The sequence below is a fragment of the Berghia stephanieae genome, chromosome 1 (genome assembly GCF_034508935.2).
Source record: "Berghia stephanieae isolate SIO BIC M18660-M18661 chromosome 1, UCSD_Bste_1.3, whole genome shotgun sequence".
Taxonomy (NCBI): domain Eukaryota; kingdom Metazoa; phylum Mollusca; class Gastropoda; order Nudibranchia; family Aeolidiidae; genus Berghia; species Berghia stephanieae.
This window is the reverse complement of record NC_088360.1, coordinates 18,267,164-18,286,758: the sequence shown is the minus strand read 5'-3', so window position 1 is coordinate 18,286,758 and position 19,595 is coordinate 18,267,164. Positions and strand designations below refer to the sequence as shown.

Below are 19,595 nucleotides of genomic sequence, written 5' to 3'. Positions count from 1 at the left end.
ACAGCCACACTAAACATGTAAGACGAAACATAATACCTTTAAGGCGCTATTAACTTTTTTTTTCTCCACAGAGACAACGCTCTTACTGGCTAAGTACTCATTTTACACCAAAGTGGGGTGAGAAAATAAGGATCCTTTTCCAAGGATTCGACTTTGCACCACCAAAAGCAAACTCGAACTAGGACCTACAAGTCTGAAGGCGAGTGTCAAGAGATGAAGTGAGTAGGAAAGTGCCAGAAGACAATAGAGAATTAAAATTTCGCGGCAGTGATGGGGGTTTGAACCTGGTACGACAACTCCGCCAGGCTGGGGAGAGCGTGACTCTACTGTATGAGCTATCCACGATCCCAATAAAGATTGTCTCTAACCCAAAGCGAGTGTCATACCACAAGACCACACAGATGCATTTTTAATCAATATCCTGTTTTCAAAAAAAAAGAATTTGATGCAGTAGAAGGCAAATCAGATATTTAAAAAAAACCAACAAAGGATACAATAAAAAAAAAACAAAATCAGCCTGCTGTTAAACACATCCAGAGATTTTGACAGTGTTATATTACACTAGTAAACTGCTCTCTGATTCAACTGATTGTTAATTTAAATAAAATCTCGAGGGAAATGAAGTAGGTTAACCTTTTACAGGCAAAGTTCAATGTTACTCTGACTTGACATCATGTCTTATCATTTTTACTAAGAGAGCAGTAACAGCAATGTGATTTGGGCTTCATTGAAGCCTGAATCCCATGATAAGTCGCATTTTATAATGATATTTGTAAAATTGCAAATCTGTATATCGTGTCAACTTACTTTCGGGATCGTATTTATAAATGTAGATGGGATGGTTTTCTCCTAAGGCACAAACAGCCAGCATGTGATCTCTTGGGTGATAATGGACGTCTGTGACAGGGTTTTGGTAATTGAGCTCAGTGTAAACAGCCACTTGGTCTCCTGCAAATCAAAATGAAAAAAAAAAAAATCAATAAAAAAACAAAACAATTCAACTATATAATTATAATAGTTATTACTGTAGCATTATGGTATTTGCAACACTTAAAATATAACGATTTAAAATTGATTTTTATTTTAAAATCAAATGCATGCAGGTAATTTTATCATATGGAATAAGAATTATTGTTATAATGGGGGGCCCAGTTTTTGATAAATTTGTAAGAAGTTACAGCTCCACATTTATATATAAATATATGTAATTTCATATTTCTTACAAAATTCGTAAGGTGATGGAAACTCAGGAAGCTGGTTCAAATCTTTATTTTTAGCCTACACTTTTTCAAGTAATTCAAATGCTTGGAAATTGAAAACAAAACCCCAAAGAACAAAGCAAAAATCAGACCAAAAAAAAAAAGAAAAAAAAGAAAGAAAGAAAAACCAATAAAAAAAAAAAAAAAAAAAATAACATCAACAAAAAAGCACATTCTTATAAACAAACCCGCAGAAAGTATCAATCTAAAAGGATAACAGTAACCTTTATCATCATCAGTGTCAAACATGTGTCTCCTCATCATCATCGTCGTCATTATCACCATTCCCACTAACATAGTTATCATCAATTTAAACATTTTTTTCATTGTTTCATCGACTCAAACAACCCTCACCTGTGTCGGTGTTCCAAGCATACAACTTGCCGTCTTCACTGCCAGAGAAGACAAAGCTACCACAAGGAGTGATTGCGCTATTAATCTTTTCCTTGAGATTTTCTGCTCCAAAGTATTTCTGCATAACTCGTTGACTGTTGGAATGGATGGAGAAAATATTGTTTAAAAATTATATACGTCCTATTTTGATAGTGCATTTTAAAAAATCTTCTGAATCACACATTTGATCATAATCAAGATAGTGATTAAATACATTGATCATTCATGTTTTTTAATCATTTAACCTGCTATAAATGAGCTTAAAGACTTGCATGAGTTGTAATACACCTAAAAACAAACAGTCAACAACAAATCAGTTAACATTGGTAGAAAAAATAAATTCTACTCCATCAATTAAACTTCCTTTGTCACAGCGAAGCTTCCACCTAGCTTTAAAAACAAATGAAAAAGCCAGCACCCCCCAAAAAAAAACAAAAACAAAAAAACAAACAAACAGAACAAAACAAAAAAATAAAATAAAGCAACATAAAAAAAAGGAATAACAACCCCCCCTCCCCCCCCCCCCCCCTTTTCCCCCTCATAAATAAAAAATGTTGAACTCACACTCTGAGATCAAACATGAAAATAGCCTTGTTTCTGGCATGCACCAGCAGTCTTCGACCACTGGGGTGCATCTGTATAAAGTTGATGGGCGTGTCTTTCAATTCGGCATCTTTAATGGCCAGAAACTTGGTCCAGTCTCTTACAAAATCTGTAAATCAGAAAGAAAAAAAAGGGTTTTGAGAGCTGCAAAATAATAATAATAATAATAATAATAATATAATAATAATAATAATAATAATAATAATAATAATAATAATAATATATCTTTATTGTCCCCAAAAAAGTGGCAATTTGTCATTTGGTTACACATTTATAACAATACAATATTGACATAGACACACTCACACAAGATGCACAATAGTAACATAGTAGTTATCGTAAAATGACTAAATAATAATTTTTAAAAAAGAGGGTAAGCTTTTAACTGCATTAAACTAATTTTTTTTTTAATTACACAATTCACTATAGTGAATAAATGAATAATCACATGATTAGTACGCTTCACAATGCTTGCTTATTCACCCGAAGGTCATGTGAAACCACATTTCCATTTCATACAGTACAAGTTGCCTATCAGGTATCATTTCTATAATATCATTCTTATAATATCGACTATTGCATACAGTCAAATACTCATTTACACCTGAGTCAAGTTGGACAATGTGTGTAAAGTGCCTTACTCAATGACACATGAATTTTGTAACCATTGTCATTCCTCTGGTTACTGATCTTGCTAAACATTGCTTGATGTTAAAAAAGCTTTTATATAGCGCAATATCCACTGAACGGGCTCAAAGCACTTTACAACAGCGACACGTAACACGTAGAACAAAACATGATGCCTGTTAGGCGATATTACAACTTTTTCTGACAGAGACAACGCTGTGAATGGCCAGCTACTCATTTTACACCTGAGTACAGAGAGAGAATGTAAGTAAAGGGTCTTTTCCAAGGACTCAACAAAGCGCTGCTCGGAGCTGGACTCAAACCCCGGACCTTCCAGACTGAAGCCAAGTGCCCACCCCACAACACCACATAGCCACACTTTCAATGACAGTCTTACGTTTCCTTCCAGCTTGTTCTGTAACAAAGACATTCCATATCAAAATGGTGCCCACACTGTCAGCAGAGTACATCTTCTGGCCATCGTCGTGGTCAAAACAAATAGAGTTGATGTGGCCTAGGTGCTCTTCCATTTCTTGTTGAAGCTGGAACGTCACAGAAAATAAAAATTGATGACATATTCAAGCATTTAAATACATAAATAAATAAATAAATCAAAAAAGAACATTTATGTAGCACATTTCCAAGGGTTTACAAAGCTCACAGCACTTCACACTATTTCATTTATTCCCCCAACGGGCCATATGGAACCATGTTTCTGTTTCATACAGTACCAGTCACTTGTTAGGCATACTTTATGTATCAACAATCTTATAATTTCGTCACTGCTTATAGCCAGGTACTCATTCACCCCAAGTCGAGTGGGGTAATACATGCCAAGTACCTTACCCAAGGACAAAACATTGAGACCAGATTTTTAAAAATCACTGCCACCCATTTGGTCACTGACCGCGACTAACATTACTTGACTTTTGTCACAAGACAATATACCATATCGCTGAGTTACACTTTAATTGATAAAAAAAAAAAAACACTAAGAAGGCAAAAGGAAGGAGGAGAAAATAAAAATAAAAATAATGAACTAAGCCATTAAAAGGGGAGTAAAACTAATGGTTATGGGTCCAAGTAACAAAGCTGACAAATTTTCTTGTATTTCTCAATCCTCATTTGATTATTTTAACAAAATGATTTTAAGTCAACTGGCAATCTAACACAGAACATTACGTTCATATGTGTGTGGAATTTAATGAAAATCAATTCAATTTGATAACTACAATGCTTCTAGCATTCTCACAGTCAAAACATAGTCATATTTATTCACACAAAAAAAGATCAAATAAACTGAATAAAAACAAATTAGAGACATATGCTTGTAATTAATAAGACAATTATACAATAATTATGAAAAAGATAAATTAAATTTCGATTTCATGTTCGTTTATGCCTGTAAGCAAGCCGTTCGCTTATAATAACACAAGCACCATGAGATACACGCCTTGAGAAAGAATGCCTAAATCCTTACCATGCCATGATCTTCTGCTATGCTGACATCCCACACCCTTATGACTTCATCGTAACCACCAGTAACAATGATGCCATCCACACGAGGATGGAATTCTGCTGTGTACACAAATCCAGGATGAGGCAAAAGACGTGTGTGAGATTCTCCAAAATTTTGTGTGCTCCAAATTCTGTGTTAAAGATTTATAATTAAAGAAATAAAAACCCTTATTGACTTGATTGCATATTAAAACCTTAAATACAAAACAAGCAAAAAATACAAACTATATAGTAGTTTCTTGAATAAAGTAAATAACCTATTTGTATTAATAACAGGGCTTATTGTTTTTAGGCATTTATTGGTTCTTGAGACAGTTCCACACAATTTTAGCTAAATGAAAATTAAAAGATGATGGGATAATCAAACGATTATAATTCTAGTTTCTCTGCGCCACAGTGAGTATATCAACGGACCCTATCAAAATAACCCTAAAAACCCAAGAAGATCCAAAAGAAATCAGCTTGTCTATTTTGCAGGACGCACCTCAAAGTGAAATCCAGGCAGCCACATGATTCCAACAAAAGATATACATTGAAATGTGTACAAAATAAACATGAGAGACTAAAACTTTATAACTTAGAAAGTAATCTTCATTCTATGAAACTTACATCTACCAGTTTGCACCTAAGTGAAGGATTCCAACCCCTACCTCAGCAAAACCAAATAATCTCCAAGTAAAAGGACAGAAATCACACTGAAAGACACCAGATAACAGGGACAAAAAGACTGAAAAGTAGACTTATTTATTCTGAAATCCTCCTTGCCCCGAAGGGTGAGAAAAATGACTGATGTAAGAGGACAATTGTTATAAAGCTTTAGATTTACACGTTTCCAACCCAACTTAGCTTGTTTAAAGAGCAACCCGTCCAAAGTCTATCTGCAATACGTCAGTCTGAGAAGAAACCTTCAAACCCCTTGAAGTCTAAGAAAAAAATGCTAGAGCCACATTTGTATTCACACACTCATGACCTTCCAATCCACAAGTAAAGGATATAAAAATATGCCAGAGAGACTCGAGAATGAGCCTTTCAATAATTTTTCTTGTCCAAATTGGACTCAACCATTCGCCTTTAGTGTCAAACTGAAAACATCTGTTAAGGTAAAGTTGGCACAACCTGACCTGCACAAATTTGGAGGTCTGATAGCTGAACCCAATTAGGGCTTGATTTAACACTGCTGTAATCCATGATATTGTGTGTTGGTTTGAGAGTATTTCCATTACAACAATAAGCCCATAGCAATTTGGGTTATCAGACCTGTAAATAGGTACACGTTGGCACAACTCTAACCCTAAAAGAAATAAAAAATACCCCAAACTCACACGGAAAGAAACAAATTAAAATACAAAGACAGGTACATTGTTTTAAAGAATATAAACTAAAATATACCTTTTCTAGATACTTATATCTTTACACTTTTATAATCTGTATGTCCCTTAATTTACACTATGTAATTATTCTTACAGCCTACAATATTATTACACTATATATACCTACTACCAAATTTTACTTTACCACATTATATTTACGTATATTATGTTTATGTATGGATCATTGTCGGCATTTTATACGTCTGTACAAAAATTTCCTTTTGGATGAATAAAGTACATTATTGTACAAATCTGGTGGTAAACAATAATTTATGAATGGTATAATAAAAGCTGTACTATTATCATTAGGAAATATAAGGTAAAATACTCTTAAATTAAATGCAAAATAAAATTTACCTGACAGTGCCATCAGAGGAAGCTGTCAAGAGTTGCGTATCATGTTTAGACCAACTGAGGGAATAGACGATCCCGAAATGCCCTGTGAACTGACCTTTTAGAGTTCCTGATGGAATCTGTTGATCCAGAAATTTTGTATATGTGATATGAAAAGTGAATGAAAAGGATTTGGACACATTATTGAAAAATGAGAATATACAAAACCAATGGTAAAAAAAAAAGAGTAGAAGATAACACCAAAAATATTAGGAACATCAAGATTCTTCAAATTAATCAAAATCTTGCCTAAATCGTGTTTTACCATCGTATACTTGATTACAGTAAAAAAAAAAAAATCCCCAAAAACCCCAAAAAACTAGAGCATATATATTGGGCAATATTCACCAAATATGCTCAAAGCTCTTCACAATGGGTTCCTAGCCAACAGCAACATTTGACATGCAGGACGAGACATGACCCCCGTTAGGCGATATTACAATTCATTCTGACAGAGACAATGCTGTTAATGACCAGGTACTCATTATGCACCTGAGTGCAGAGAGAAAATGTGAGTAAAGATGTTTTTCCAAGATCTCAACTCTGCGCTGCTCAGAGTGGGATTCGAACCCATGACCTTCCAATCTGAGGGTGAGTGTCAAACCACTAGACCACATAGCCGCACTGTAGAGATGACAAATTTCGTCTACGATAAAAAGTGAAAAACACAGTGGTATAATCATACTCAACATGTATGGTAAACAAAATACTACATCAATGTTTAGTAAAAATAAATAATTCTTACTCCAACACACGCAATACCTATGTACAAATATAGGGTAGCAATGTCTCATAGACGTAGAAATGTACAAGTTAAATATATATGGCAATGACTCCAAGAGTCATTCAAAATACAGTTAACTGGCACTGTGCCCTTTTTTCTCATCTATATGACCAATCGGTATTTCTGATTTTGATTTATATTCAAGTGTCTGCCATCCTATGTCTCTTGAGACACTCTCACACATTCTACATGAGAGTTCATCCCCTGTTTAACATAAATTCATCTTTAAAATATATTAAATGCATTTCCTTGTCTTTAAAAACAAATCATTAAAAATAATAATAAATAAAAAAATAAAATATAATAATAATAATAATAATAATAATATAATAATAATAATAATAATAATAAATAATAATATAATAATAATAATAATAATAATAATAATAATAATAATAAAACAATTTTTTAAAAATTGTATGGTGCTTAACTCAAAAAAAAAAAGATACATATATTATTTTCGTCTCTTCAATAATAAGTTAATGGAGAGTACTCTATTCCTAAAAAGAATGGTGCTTTAATCATCAACTTACCTCATAGACTAATATTGGGTGATCTCTACCATCCTGACAACCACAAGCCAAACTCCTGATAAGAAAAAAGTATTCTTTGATTGTAACATTTATCAAACCTCGTTACATACATATTTTTTTAAAAAATAGAAGAAAGAATTTGTTGTTATGGGATCATTTGGATCAAGTCTTCGTATACATATTATTTGCATGTCTGATATCCAAATGCAAATATGGACGTGTTTAAATATTGTTGTAATGGAAAATATTTTGTGTGTTAATTTAAGAGTATTTCCATGACAACAGTAAGATCATCACGATGTGGGCTGTCAGACTTGTAAATAAGTACATAAGGATTGCACTGTAAGGCTTACTTAAAACAAAAAGCTTATGTACGTATTGGTGGTATTAAGATTTTTGTATTTTTTTGTGGTTATTAATGGTATCAGTTTATTATTTGGTTCCATTTACCATTTTTTTTCCACTTTCATGTATGTTGTCATCAAATTGTGTGATTTATTGGCGAAAGCCTAAGATTGAAAAAACTTTCAAAACTCAAAAAATTGACATTGTAGATCAGTATGATTGAAATTTACAATATAACCAACCTGCCATCATGAGAAAATTTGACAACATAACATCCTTTCTTGCTGGAGGTCAAAGTTGAGGTCATTTTGTTTGGTACTCGACACAGCTGTCCAAACAGACGAGTCCAAGTGGTCATCGTTCTTCCAGCATCTACTGTCCTCTCTCTGTTACTCCAATTCAAAGTTTTCAGATCTTTGTAAGTCATCTGGCCCATTTCCTACAATTGGATACAAGTAGAATTTCAATAAAAAATGTAAGAATCTGGTGGTACACAATAATTTATGTATGTATAATAATTAAAATTGTACAATTATTATTGGAGGAAAAAAAATGTTAAAATACTCTCAAATTCATCATAAAATTGACCTGAGAGTGGCATCAGAGGAAGCTGGCAAGAGTTGCATAAACAGTGTGACAATATCGAATAAAGTTTGAAAACTCTTCAAAAGTCAAAGGAAAATTTTTTTAAAAGATCCATATTTCAAACAAAATGAATTTCTTCAAAAAGTTTCCAATAATTTATCAGAGACAAAACGACAAGTGGATGTAAACAAAGAACACTTAAATGTCATATAAATACAATAGAGAGCGATTTCTGAAAACTTGTTGAAAATTTTGTAATCCGTGGATTAATGGATAAATTATTTGTGCCTTGTCTTTTATTATTTGGGAAAGAAAGACAATAATTGATACAATACAAAATAAAAGCACTATATATAGTTAATATTTTTCAATCTGACATATCAACCAAAAGAAAAAAAAAATGAAAATGAAATCAAAGATTGATTGATCTCGCACCTTTTGTGTTGCAAACATAGACCGCAATGCCCCTGTCGGCACACTGGGAGGATCCACAGCTTTCAGGGTGATGTACAATGTGGAAGGGTAAGCTGTCCTCTGGTTACTCTTCCACCATTGATAGACCTACAACATGACATTTAACAACAACAAAAAAGAAAATCATATCATACCATGGAAACAAAGAAGAAGAAGAAGAAGAGGAAGAAAAAGAAGAAGAAGAAGAAGAAGAAGAAGAAGAAGAAGAAGAAGAAGAAGAAGAAGAAGAAGAAGAAGAAGAAGAAGAAGAAGAAGAAGAAGAAGAAGAAGAAGAAGAAGAAGAAGAAGAAGAAGAAGAAGAAGAAGAAGAAGAAGAAGAAGAAGAAGAAGAAGAAGAAGAAGAAGAAGAAGAAGAAGAAAGAGTTTAAAAATGACTATTGAGTTTCAATACAGGATAAAATAAACAACAAGGAATGATTAAATCTCCAATTTCAGAAAGTCATCAAATAAGCCCAAAAGTACCAATCTCAAAAACAAATGCACGTCTTTATTCTTCTTCTTCATTCCCCCTCATATTGTATTATTGTTTGAATGTCTAGTTGGTGGAGCAATGCCATTGTCCTCTTCAGCTCTGTGATGAAGGGCCCTTATAGTATGTTTCCAGGACAAAAATCCTTTATTGCTGTTTTATTTTGAGCAAGTCTGGGGATATGTTGGACGCCTTCCTCCTTTCCACCACACCCGCACATACCTGTTTATTCACCCCCCCCCCCCCTTCTCCCCACCTCAGCAATATGTGGTGGAATATATTCTTACTTAAAATAAGACTACACCCAAAATAGTTCTGGATAACAAAAACTAAAACTTCATAACACAATATTCATTAATGCTCCAAAACGGCACATTTACATTCAGCAATGAAGTTGAAAAACTACTAAAATATATCTGATTGGACTGGATTCTTTAATCATCATTTGAGCATCATCACCCATTTCATATTATCTTACTATTTCCACACGCTTTTTTTTTGTAAGCTGAAGATGAGTTTGAGCCAAAATGTTGGATGTTTTTATTGTTCTCATTTGAAGCCTTTCAATATTATCTTAAACTAGTAAAGAGTACCACTGAAAAAAAAATGTTAATTGATAAACATTCCGTTTTTACTTTCATCATACAGTTATCTAAAACAGCCTAAATGTGAAGAAAAAAAATACCTCTGGTTGACCTGGGGTCTTGTTAATGCTTTTTGTTGGAGGAGAAAAAAGTTGCAGCCTTAATTTCTGTCCTGCGTTTACTTTACCATTAGCACCGAGAACCTGTCAGATGAAGAGAATTTGATGCTGCATTAGTTTTAAAGCAAATAAATGAGGGAATAGCATGGCTAAGAATTAAATAGAAAGAAAATTAGGAGTATCATCTTTAGCTATCATGCATAAAATGAAAAAAAAAAGAGTAGTGCCAAAGTTAGGCAAAATAATTATTCTATTTGTGAAAACAAATTTAAAAAAACTATTATGATGATTTCCAGGGGATGGTAAAATTAAAACTATTAAAAGAGAGAATGAATAATAAAAAAAAAAACAACCAAAAATAAAATTAAAAAAAATAAAAACCCAACAAAAACAAACAAACCTAAAAAAAAAAGAAAAAAAAAAAGAAGGAAAAAGCTGAAACTTCAATATAGTCGGTTAGGCACAATAAGATTGTCGTATGCTTTGTTTACATAAAACCACCTATCTACAGAGCATAAAGATAATGAACCATGCATCAGTACAGGAATTTAAAAAAACCCCAATACCTTTAGAAATGCCCAAGCGATGCGATGCCATCCTCCCTCTTCCTTCTGAGAGTTGAACTGTTTGCTGGCCGTATTCATGCTGACATAATCAAGTAACTGTTAGAAAGTTAAATTAGAAAAACAATAAAGTATTAAATTTTTTGAGTAATTCACACACAATCAATATTTCAACTCTCTCTCTCTCTCTCTCTCTTTCTCTCTCTCTCTCTCTCTCTCCCATTTATATTCCCATTCATGCGAACTTGAGAGAGTAAAAATGTAATATTTCACAACTATGGTAAAAATCATTTGTTGGTTAAAAAGAAAAATTGAGGTGAAGTAAATTAGTGCCAGTTATATCACACTTGACTCTTTTATCGAGGATCAAATGCACAAAGAAAAATGTAATTACTTAAAGAGCAAAACAAAATTATTGTTCTTCGTAAATAAATTCATAAAGGATTAATTTTTTAAAAAGTTAATCAGCACTATGCTTAACCTTTAAACCAATAAATAAACAAAAAAGGATTGTGTGATAACATAAAACATAGTCACAAATAAATTACCTCAAAGAATAAAATGACTTTGGGATTAGGCTGGGTGAAAAAATTGAAGTTTTCATTGAATATCAACAAATCTTCCCAAACAGGAATCGTCGACCTGAAGAAATAAAACGAACAACATATAGATTGAATTAATACACATAAGACTTAAGCTGTATAAAATATTTAGCTTCAGATTATTATTCTCTTTAAAAATACCGGCCCCTTCATCCCAAAATGGTATTATGTCGGGATGAATTGGACCCTGTAAACTGATAGTTGTATTCAAATGATAGGAAATATTAACTTTTGAGTTTATTGCAATGGAAGAAATTGTGTTTATTCTCTATCATATTGAATAATGATTAACCTGAAGTTTCAGGCTATAAATTCACAACTATCAAGAGTTTATTCCATGGGATATTTCCAAGCAACAGGAAACAGGACAAGTTGTTGACAGTGGATTAGGACTTCTGGGGGAGGGTGGGCGGAGACTTGTGTAAGACAAAGGGATGCTTGGATGTTGATAACTTGTCCTGTCCAGCAAACAGAAGTCAGGGGAGCACATGGGGGTGTCTTTTCTTAATGTCAGACAAAGCTGTCCACATTGTGAAATTGCGCCGCACTTTTGGGAGATTGAAAAAAATCGTGAAGTTTTCAGAGCAGGCACTTAGGCGGAATTCGTTTTTAGAAGCGGGCATTTAGAGTTGTGTTTTACAGAACAAAAATTCTGTTTGCCGAGAATGCGAGCACTTAGGCAAAATGGACATTAAGGCGATGGGCAATTAGATGATCACCACCGTATACTTTTTTATATAGCGCATTTTATTGGTTCAACTATGGCCTGTGCACTTCACACACACAATGCTCTATTCAATTATTGATCTCAAATGTTCACCAAAGATAACCAATGAACACAAAGATTTTGTTGCCTTTAAACTCACCTCATTTGCTTGAAGTCAAATGGCTTGGTCATCATGGGTAGGATAGTTTTTACAGATTCATTAGAAGTTTCAAAATATGAAGTTACAGCACGGTCACTGAAAGAAATGAAACAAAATAAATCATAGAGTGATGCACTATATCTAACCTTATTTTTCTTGTATGATGGAGAAAAAGGGACGAGGCAATTCAAAACCATACTACTGATCAACTGTTGCTGATAGAAAAATTTAGTAACATCAAATTTACGGAGAATCATACCATAATGATAAGGAAAATGAAATACAAAAGTAATAATAAAAACATCACAGCAGTCTCTAAAGGATAAATTCAAACAAGATTCATAATATTCAATGAACTGATAGGCAATTTTTCATATTTTAAAAAATATTAAAATTTTTTGTTAATATTTATTTGTGCATATAATAATCACAACACTATTTCAATGATATCCATATTTTTCAGGTGCTATGAAAGGTAAAAGGGTGGTTTCTAAAAATAGGTGTGTATGATACTCAGTAATGAAAATAAATATCACGATGAAAACTGATAACTGCTCACTTATGCTGTTTATCCAAATACTGTCCCGTGAGTTCATTGACCACGTGGACTCGGACCATGGGATGAAGGATGAAGAAGTCACTCTTTAACTTGTCAGTTCTGTGAATCATGAGAGCCATCACCTCACCCAGGTCTTGGATGTCTGGTATCGGTTCAGGTTCATCTGTCTCTGGAGCTGTCAGTTCCCAATGAATAATATAATAATATAATTGTTAAAGGTCTCAGATTTAAATCTTGAAATAGTTTGACATACACATACAAACATATAAAATCTATTGAATATGATATAATGGTTCATGCATGGGTGTCAGCACTTCGGGTTTATAAAACCAAACCCGCAAGGCTTTACACTTTTTTTTTGGGGGGGGGGGGGGGGGAACTTGCAAACCTTTTTCTTTTACACTACTTATTTCACAACAAAGCAAAAGCTATCCAAAATACAATAAACTCATAAATAGAGCTTATAAAAAGGCCAAACTTTTAAAAATCCGGCTAGATGTATGTCAAGATTTTAGAAAAGTCGCTGGACAATAAAATTCCATGCTATATATAATTTATAAAAAATAAAGTACATTATCAATACCAATTCTTTGAAAGATTTTCTTTTAAATAAAAAAAATTATTTCCAAATTAAAAAAGAAATCATAAAATTTGAACTTATGTTTATTATTCATGAGTGGATTAATACAATGGACAAAACTAATTATAGACAACACAATGTTGAAGATTTGAATGAAGAATAGTTAGCTATGTTAAATAAAACTTATGAAAACTTACTGGTCTTCCAAAACTTACCTTTAGTCTTTTCTTTCTTTTTCTTCTTCTTCTTTTCTTTTGCCACCTCTGTTTCTTCCTCTGCAGGCTCCTCCTTCACAATATGAAAGAAAATAAATGGACATATTTTACTTAACATCAAAACACATGAATTAATTGAAAAATAGTATTTGAAAAGAGCAAATTTGTCTATTGTTTTGAAGAAGATGAAAAAAATTAAAACAATTTTTAAAAAGCGAAAGAAAAAATATACCATAAACTTCTGAAAAATTTCTAAATCAACGAAAAACTGATGTTGCTTCATCCTGGCGTCTACCATTGTTCAAAGAAGATTTCCCCGTTCTAATTAATTATGCTTTGCAATGAAAAATATAATGTGAATTTACCTCTTGCTGATTTTCTCCTTCTTCATCCTCTTTTTTCTCTTCTTCACTCTGAGCTTTTTCTTTCTTTTTCTTTTTCTTCTTTTTATCTCCAGTCTTTTCAACCTTTTCTTCCTTCTCCTCTTTCTCTACTTCTTTTTCCTGCTCCTCCTCTGCTTCAGGGGTGCTCTCAACAGGGGGTGATTTAGCTCTCTGGATATCAATTAAGGATAAGAGTAAAAATAATTATCTAAAAAGTCACTTAGTAAATGTCTGTTCAACATCAAATCTCAAAACTCCTTATATAAATTTGGTGTAATATGCCCAGAAGTTCATATAAAAAAAATTGTAGACCGTTGCTATAATACAAACTTCCGTTTTATCAAGAGTTAGCATATTGTCATTAACGAACATGAATGCAAATCAAAGATGTTACAATGACATAGAGATGAAATCAGTAACAAATACATTATAATGCCTTTATATTTGGCTTAAGGAAAAATTAGGATGTATAATAAATTTGGTAATAATATGATGGATAGTTGTGTCATTGATTCCATTTGATAGTCAGTGTAGTAAATTAGCAATTGGTGAAAAAGACAGTGAGGTATATTTGATAAAATTTTTATTTTCTTCCCTGTATACCTTATCCTAATGCATGCATAATACAATCTAGAAGAGTGCATGTGAAATAAACAGCATACGCATAGTTACAAATTAATATTTGCAGCTTAGGGCCTTGTTGCATGGCACTCGCTTCAGGCCCTGGTAGAAGTCTGGCGCAAAGTCGAGTTCTTGAGAAAAAACAAACTCTATACTCATATGTGTGGCTGGCTGAGAAAACCCGGAAGTTTGACCAAATTTCATAAATTGAGTTATATGTGCAGTGGTGTAGACCACATCTTCCTGATAATTTACGACTTTAAATTTTCTTTCTAAAATTTGTTGCTATGGGAAACACAGAAAAAAAGAGAAAATTGAGTTTAAACTTTTTCCTTTTATTTCTTATTGAAAAACCAGATTGTCATCAACAGATACAGTATTTTTTACATTAGTGGATAGAATATAAAAGACACTCTAAATAAAATGCAATGTAAAATAAAGTATTTTTTTTGCTTAAATTTCAGATACAAACATTCAGATTTTTCCTTATTCTCGACGGACATCGGATAAAATAAGAAAAATATTTTAATTTCTTTAGTTTTCAAGATATTTTATCCACAACACGATGAGCTAATAAGTAACTCTTTTATACAATGTTTACCCAGACAGCATAATTATGTTACATTTCATAAATCCTTGGCAAAAAAATAAATAAAAGTAACCTAAAACAATTGAACACGTAGACCAGCACTGAGATTGAGTAAGGTCAGAGTATTGAAAACACATAGTGACAAATTTATTTTAATTGTATTTAAAGCATTACTTGATATTAAGATTTACATTTAAGAGACAAATACAGATTATTTCCATTATATTGTGATAAGCTGAGATGATATTCTGGAGTAAGATTCTCCAGACTGCATGCATGAACCGAGCTGATTGAGATGGGCTGTAACTTTATCAGTCACCAGCTTAACCCTTTCCTTACCAGCCATTTTCAGAATTTTCCCCAAAACTTCACGCCCACCCAACACAAAAAAAGACATATCTAACTCAAACAGAAAAGCAACAAGCACATTCTATGCATAATCCTGTTCGACAATATGAGCTCTATTACAGAATGTCAAGTTTTTATAGCTATAGCAAAAAGAATTGAAATCTGGATGAGAAAAGTGACGGTTGCATCGTAACAAATGTGACGATATTCCAATAGGTGGTAACGAGAGGGTTAAATAAACTGTCGTCCTTAGAGACATAAATCGTCTGGTGTAATAAATAACATATAATAACTGAGTATATGAATGAAATAGTGTTTTTTTGTGTAAAAAGTTAATATTCAATAAGATTGTAAACATATTCAAATAAATAGGGTTGAGAGGAAAGTAGAAATTAGAAATCGCAACGAAAACAAGGTACGATTAAATTGCCCTTCAATTTCCCAGAATCTTTGCATGCGCAGATGCTCTAGCTAGTTTATGGTGTGCTGTGTACATGTGCATTTGTTATGAATGGAAAGCCATGTAAAAATCCTTTCTTTTGGTGTGTGACATGGTAGGGTTAGGTGTGTAAACATAGAGGTGGTAAGAGCGAAACAGATCAAAGCTTAGCTGCAAAAATCGAGCAATTTAATCAGAATTTTGAGACTGACATACCTTATAAAATCAAAAAATAAACACATTTACTTTTAATTTTAAGCTTTGTTACAATCATGAATCGATTCTTAAATGGTTTAAGAACAATAATTCACAAAAATCTCAAATTTGATAAAAATACACCTTGTCTTCGATTTTGGTTCATATCTCGAATTGAAGCTTGTCACAACCTTCGGGGTTTTCTCAGCCTCACATATTCTCTCACTGCACTCAGATGTAAAATGTGTACTTGGTCGAAAACAACAATGTCATTGTTGAAAAAAAAAAATGTAATGTTATAGGGCCTCACAAGCATAATTTTTGTCTTGTATGTTAAGTGTTGCGGTTGGCTTGGGACCTCTTGTAAATCACTTTGAGCACATTTAGTGAATTTTGTGGAATATAAAATCTCTATTTTTTGGGGGGTTTGTTTTAAAACAGCTTCCTATTTTTATACGTAGATTACCTTTTTTCTTGGTTTTGCCTTTGGTTCTGTGATTTGTTCTTCAGGTTCATCTTTTTGTTTTTTAGGCGATGACGCTGATCTGTAATTCAAAGTAAATAAAACGAAAATTTGAAAGGACAAATGTCAATTTAAGGAATTGACAAGAACATGAGAGAGTGAGAGAGAGAGTGAGGTGTGTGTGTGTGTGTGTGTGTGTGTGTGTGTGTGTGTGTGTGTGTGTGTGTCTGTGTAATATTAAATTGAATGAGACAGAGAGAGAGATAGAGTGTGTGTGTGAGAGAGAGAGAGAGAGAGAGAGAGAGAGAGAGAGAGAGAGAGAGAGAGAGAGAGAGAGAGAGAGAGAGAGTGAGAGAGAAATAGATAGAGAGATATGAGAGTACATAAAAAATACTTTGAGCATCCTTTTTAACTTATTTAGAGGATAATACAATATTCCTTACATGTCCTCTTGAGATTCGTTTTCAATTAATTTGCCAGTGTCTTTAGATTTTGCCTTTTTCTTTTTCTCTTTGGCCACAATTACTGGTGCTTCATCATCTTTGTTTCTTTTATCCTCTTCATTTGCATTGTTGCTCTTGTCTGAAAAAAATACAATATTGATATCAGTTGTATTTGAAATACCAACATCAACTCAAGAATGTGAAGTTAATAAAATTATCATCCGAAAATGGATGCCGGAAATTGATGAAAAAAAAAAAATCATACATTTCCTACACCCAGATACAAACTGTACAATCTATTTTAATCTGAAAAAAAAATAAAAATAAAAGTATTAAAAAAACAACTTTCATAATCAAAATCCCTGGAATTGAAATATAGTAAGGCACAGGTGAAAATGGAAAGGCTTTGGATGGAAATAGTTCAAACTTGGACGTTTTGGGTGCAAACCCTTCGTCAGCAAAATAATAAGTAAGTAATGTTGAAAACAAATAAAATAAAATGTAGTGAGAACTGCATGTAGTGAGTGACTCCTGGGTTGTTGAAATTGGAATAAGCTATTTAAAGCTAAATCAATTTTATTTTGGTGCACAATGCATACCTATTCAAGAGACAATATCATTTTGCCTTGTATATTTTTTTTTTCACTTCTCACTATGTGTAAAAAAACCAGCAATATTTCTGTCATTAGGGTCATGGAGTTAATCTTACTGTCTAAAAAGGAAAAAAAACCCTGCTGGTCACTGTTTGGACAGAACACAAGAATATTGCAAAGAAAGCCATGAACTGTAACACTTACTTTTGTCTCGTCTTCTTTGGCGTTGTTTGTTGCTTTTCTCATTCTTGATGTTGTCATCTGGATCAAATGTATTAGCCAAGATAGCGCTGTCTTTCTCTTTATGCAAGCCTTCAATTCCTTCCCCTTTTCTCAAAGATTCAAGCTGAAACATTATAAGATAAAACATTAATAAGCACATCATAATAGGTTCCAATCCAGAATCTTAACTTTACGAAATCCTTTTTATTCTTTCAGTACAGGGGGTTTCCGCTGAACTCAAAATAAATCCTGTTCTTCTCATTTGTTTTTGATGTCACTGATATCTCATTAAGCTTAAAGCAAGTACATGTTTAACTACCTTACCATTCAAAATTGCGTTTTCTATCTTCCGCAAGCAAATTGAATATATCAGATTAAACCTACACAATTAACAGTAACCATTTGAATTGAATCCAGGACTAAATTTGAAATTGTCAGTGCTAAAAAAGTGAAGTTAAAGAGCAAACTCAATACAATCCTTACCACAATACTTTCTTCTTCATCTTTTAACTTTTTCTTCTTCTTTTTCTTGACATCAATTGCATCCCTGTAAAAAAAGTTAAATATTATTAATTGTTATGAAATTAAAAAAAAAAGGAATATAAAAATATTGGTGATATTTGAAGCAAATAATGTATTCGTCCTGCTAATCTAAAACCACACTTTTGTCCAGCCTAATTAAAAAAAAAAAGAAAAAAAAAAGTAACAATTAAAGTGACCCCTTCAAATCCTAAACAAGTGACTTGATGACTAGATTAGCTGTTTGCTTCAACATTGACTGAGGACTGCAAGTGAACTGTTTTTGCCTCGAGTTGTGGATTACAAATAAACCCATGGCTCAGATTCAACAGAATTGTCAGAGAACTCTTGACAAAGGGTAGAGCAACCATTGGTATAAATGCTAACAATGAGTTGACAACGTTTTGCAATGCTTTGAGAAAATAAAAACATTTAACTTACGTCTCCATCGCAATCCTTTCATTACTTACTTGGTTGATTGGGCCACAACTTGCTTCAGTATCTGGTCTACTTTCAACTGAGAGCTTGAAGATGATAACTCTTCAAAAAGAATAAAATAGATAAAATTATGAGAATTGCAAAAACATTCATACAAAAGTTTCAACCATTTTTTTTACTTTGAAGGACATGATTTTTCATCAGCAATTACATTCATAATTATGAAAAAGTATGATTTTCTTGAATTTATCCATGTTTGATAATCATGTTTATGTTTTATTACTGATCCATCGCATATAAATGCACACATATATAAAAATTATGTTTGTAAATGAGTAAAGTGCAATTTCAGGTGCACAGCTAAGGCAAAATGACAAAATGCTATTATACTTATAACCAACTTTTTGATAACCCAACGAAAAAAATCCCCTCTTTAGAGTGGCAGACACATACAGAATAGAAAAGAAGAAGAAGAAGAAGAAGAAGAAGAAGAAGAAGAAGAAGAAGAAGAAGAAGAAGAAGAAGAAGAAGAAGAAGAAGAAGAAGAAGAGAAGAGAAGAGAAGAAAGAGAAGAGAAGAAGAAGAGAAGAAGAAGAAGAAGAAGAAGAAGAAGAAGAAGAAGAAGAAGAAGAAGAAGAAAAGAAGAAGAAGAGAAGAAGAAGAAGAAGAAGAAGAAGAAGAAGAAGAAGAAGAAGAAGAAGAAGAAGAAGAAGAAGAAGAAGAAGAAGAAAAAGAAGAAGAAGAAGAAGTAGTAGTAGTATATTAAGTATGGTAATACCTCCTTGCTGGTTTGCTTCCTCAGATTTCTTTGCTTTACCTCTTGGTTTTCGAGGCCGTGGGTTATCCACCACTGAAAAAGATGGATAATTCACTAAGAAAGCTTTTTTTAAAAAATCTATGG

At 32.8% G+C, this 19,595-nt stretch overlaps 1 protein-coding gene across 2 annotated transcripts in view; it reads right to left on the bottom strand.

Annotated features, from left to right (window-relative positions):
* Positions 1–19,595, bottom strand: part of LOC144969451 (jouberin-like) — a 33,391-nt gene that overhangs the window by 9,618 nt on the left and 4,178 nt on the right. The window contains exons 2-23 of one of the 2 annotated variants that reach the window (XM_078908570.1): positions 19,473–19,544; positions 18,727–18,796; positions 18,221–18,284; positions 17,720–17,861; positions 16,923–17,061; positions 16,483–16,561; positions 13,807–13,995; positions 13,442–13,514; positions 12,647–12,821; positions 12,088–12,183; positions 11,168–11,261; positions 10,623–10,718; positions 10,039–10,140; positions 8,846–8,971; positions 8,068–8,264; positions 7,481–7,535; positions 6,128–6,243; positions 4,363–4,531; positions 3,280–3,424; positions 2,217–2,364; positions 1,614–1,747; positions 808–948 (exon numbers count right to left, since the gene is read on the bottom strand). In XM_078908570.1, the coding sequence (XP_078764696.1) occupies positions 808–948; positions 1,614–1,747; positions 2,217–2,364; positions 3,280–3,424; positions 4,363–4,531; positions 6,128–6,243; positions 7,481–7,535; positions 8,068–8,264; positions 8,846–8,971; positions 10,039–10,140; positions 10,623–10,718; positions 11,168–11,261; positions 12,088–12,183; positions 12,647–12,821; positions 13,442–13,514; positions 13,807–13,995; positions 16,483–16,561; positions 16,923–17,061; positions 17,720–17,861; positions 18,221–18,284; positions 18,727–18,796; positions 19,473–19,544 (2,622 nt within the window). Of the gene's footprint in view, positions 1–807; positions 949–1,613; positions 1,748–2,216; positions 2,365–3,279; positions 3,425–4,362; positions 4,532–6,127; positions 6,244–7,480; positions 7,536–8,067; positions 8,265–8,845; positions 8,972–10,038; positions 10,141–10,622; positions 10,719–11,167; positions 11,262–12,087; positions 12,184–12,646; positions 12,822–13,441; positions 13,515–13,806; positions 13,998–16,482; positions 16,562–16,922; positions 17,062–17,719; positions 17,862–18,220; positions 18,285–18,726; positions 18,797–19,472; positions 19,545–19,595 lie in introns of those variants that run through there. The other variant, XM_078908578.1, reaches the window with a different exon arrangement.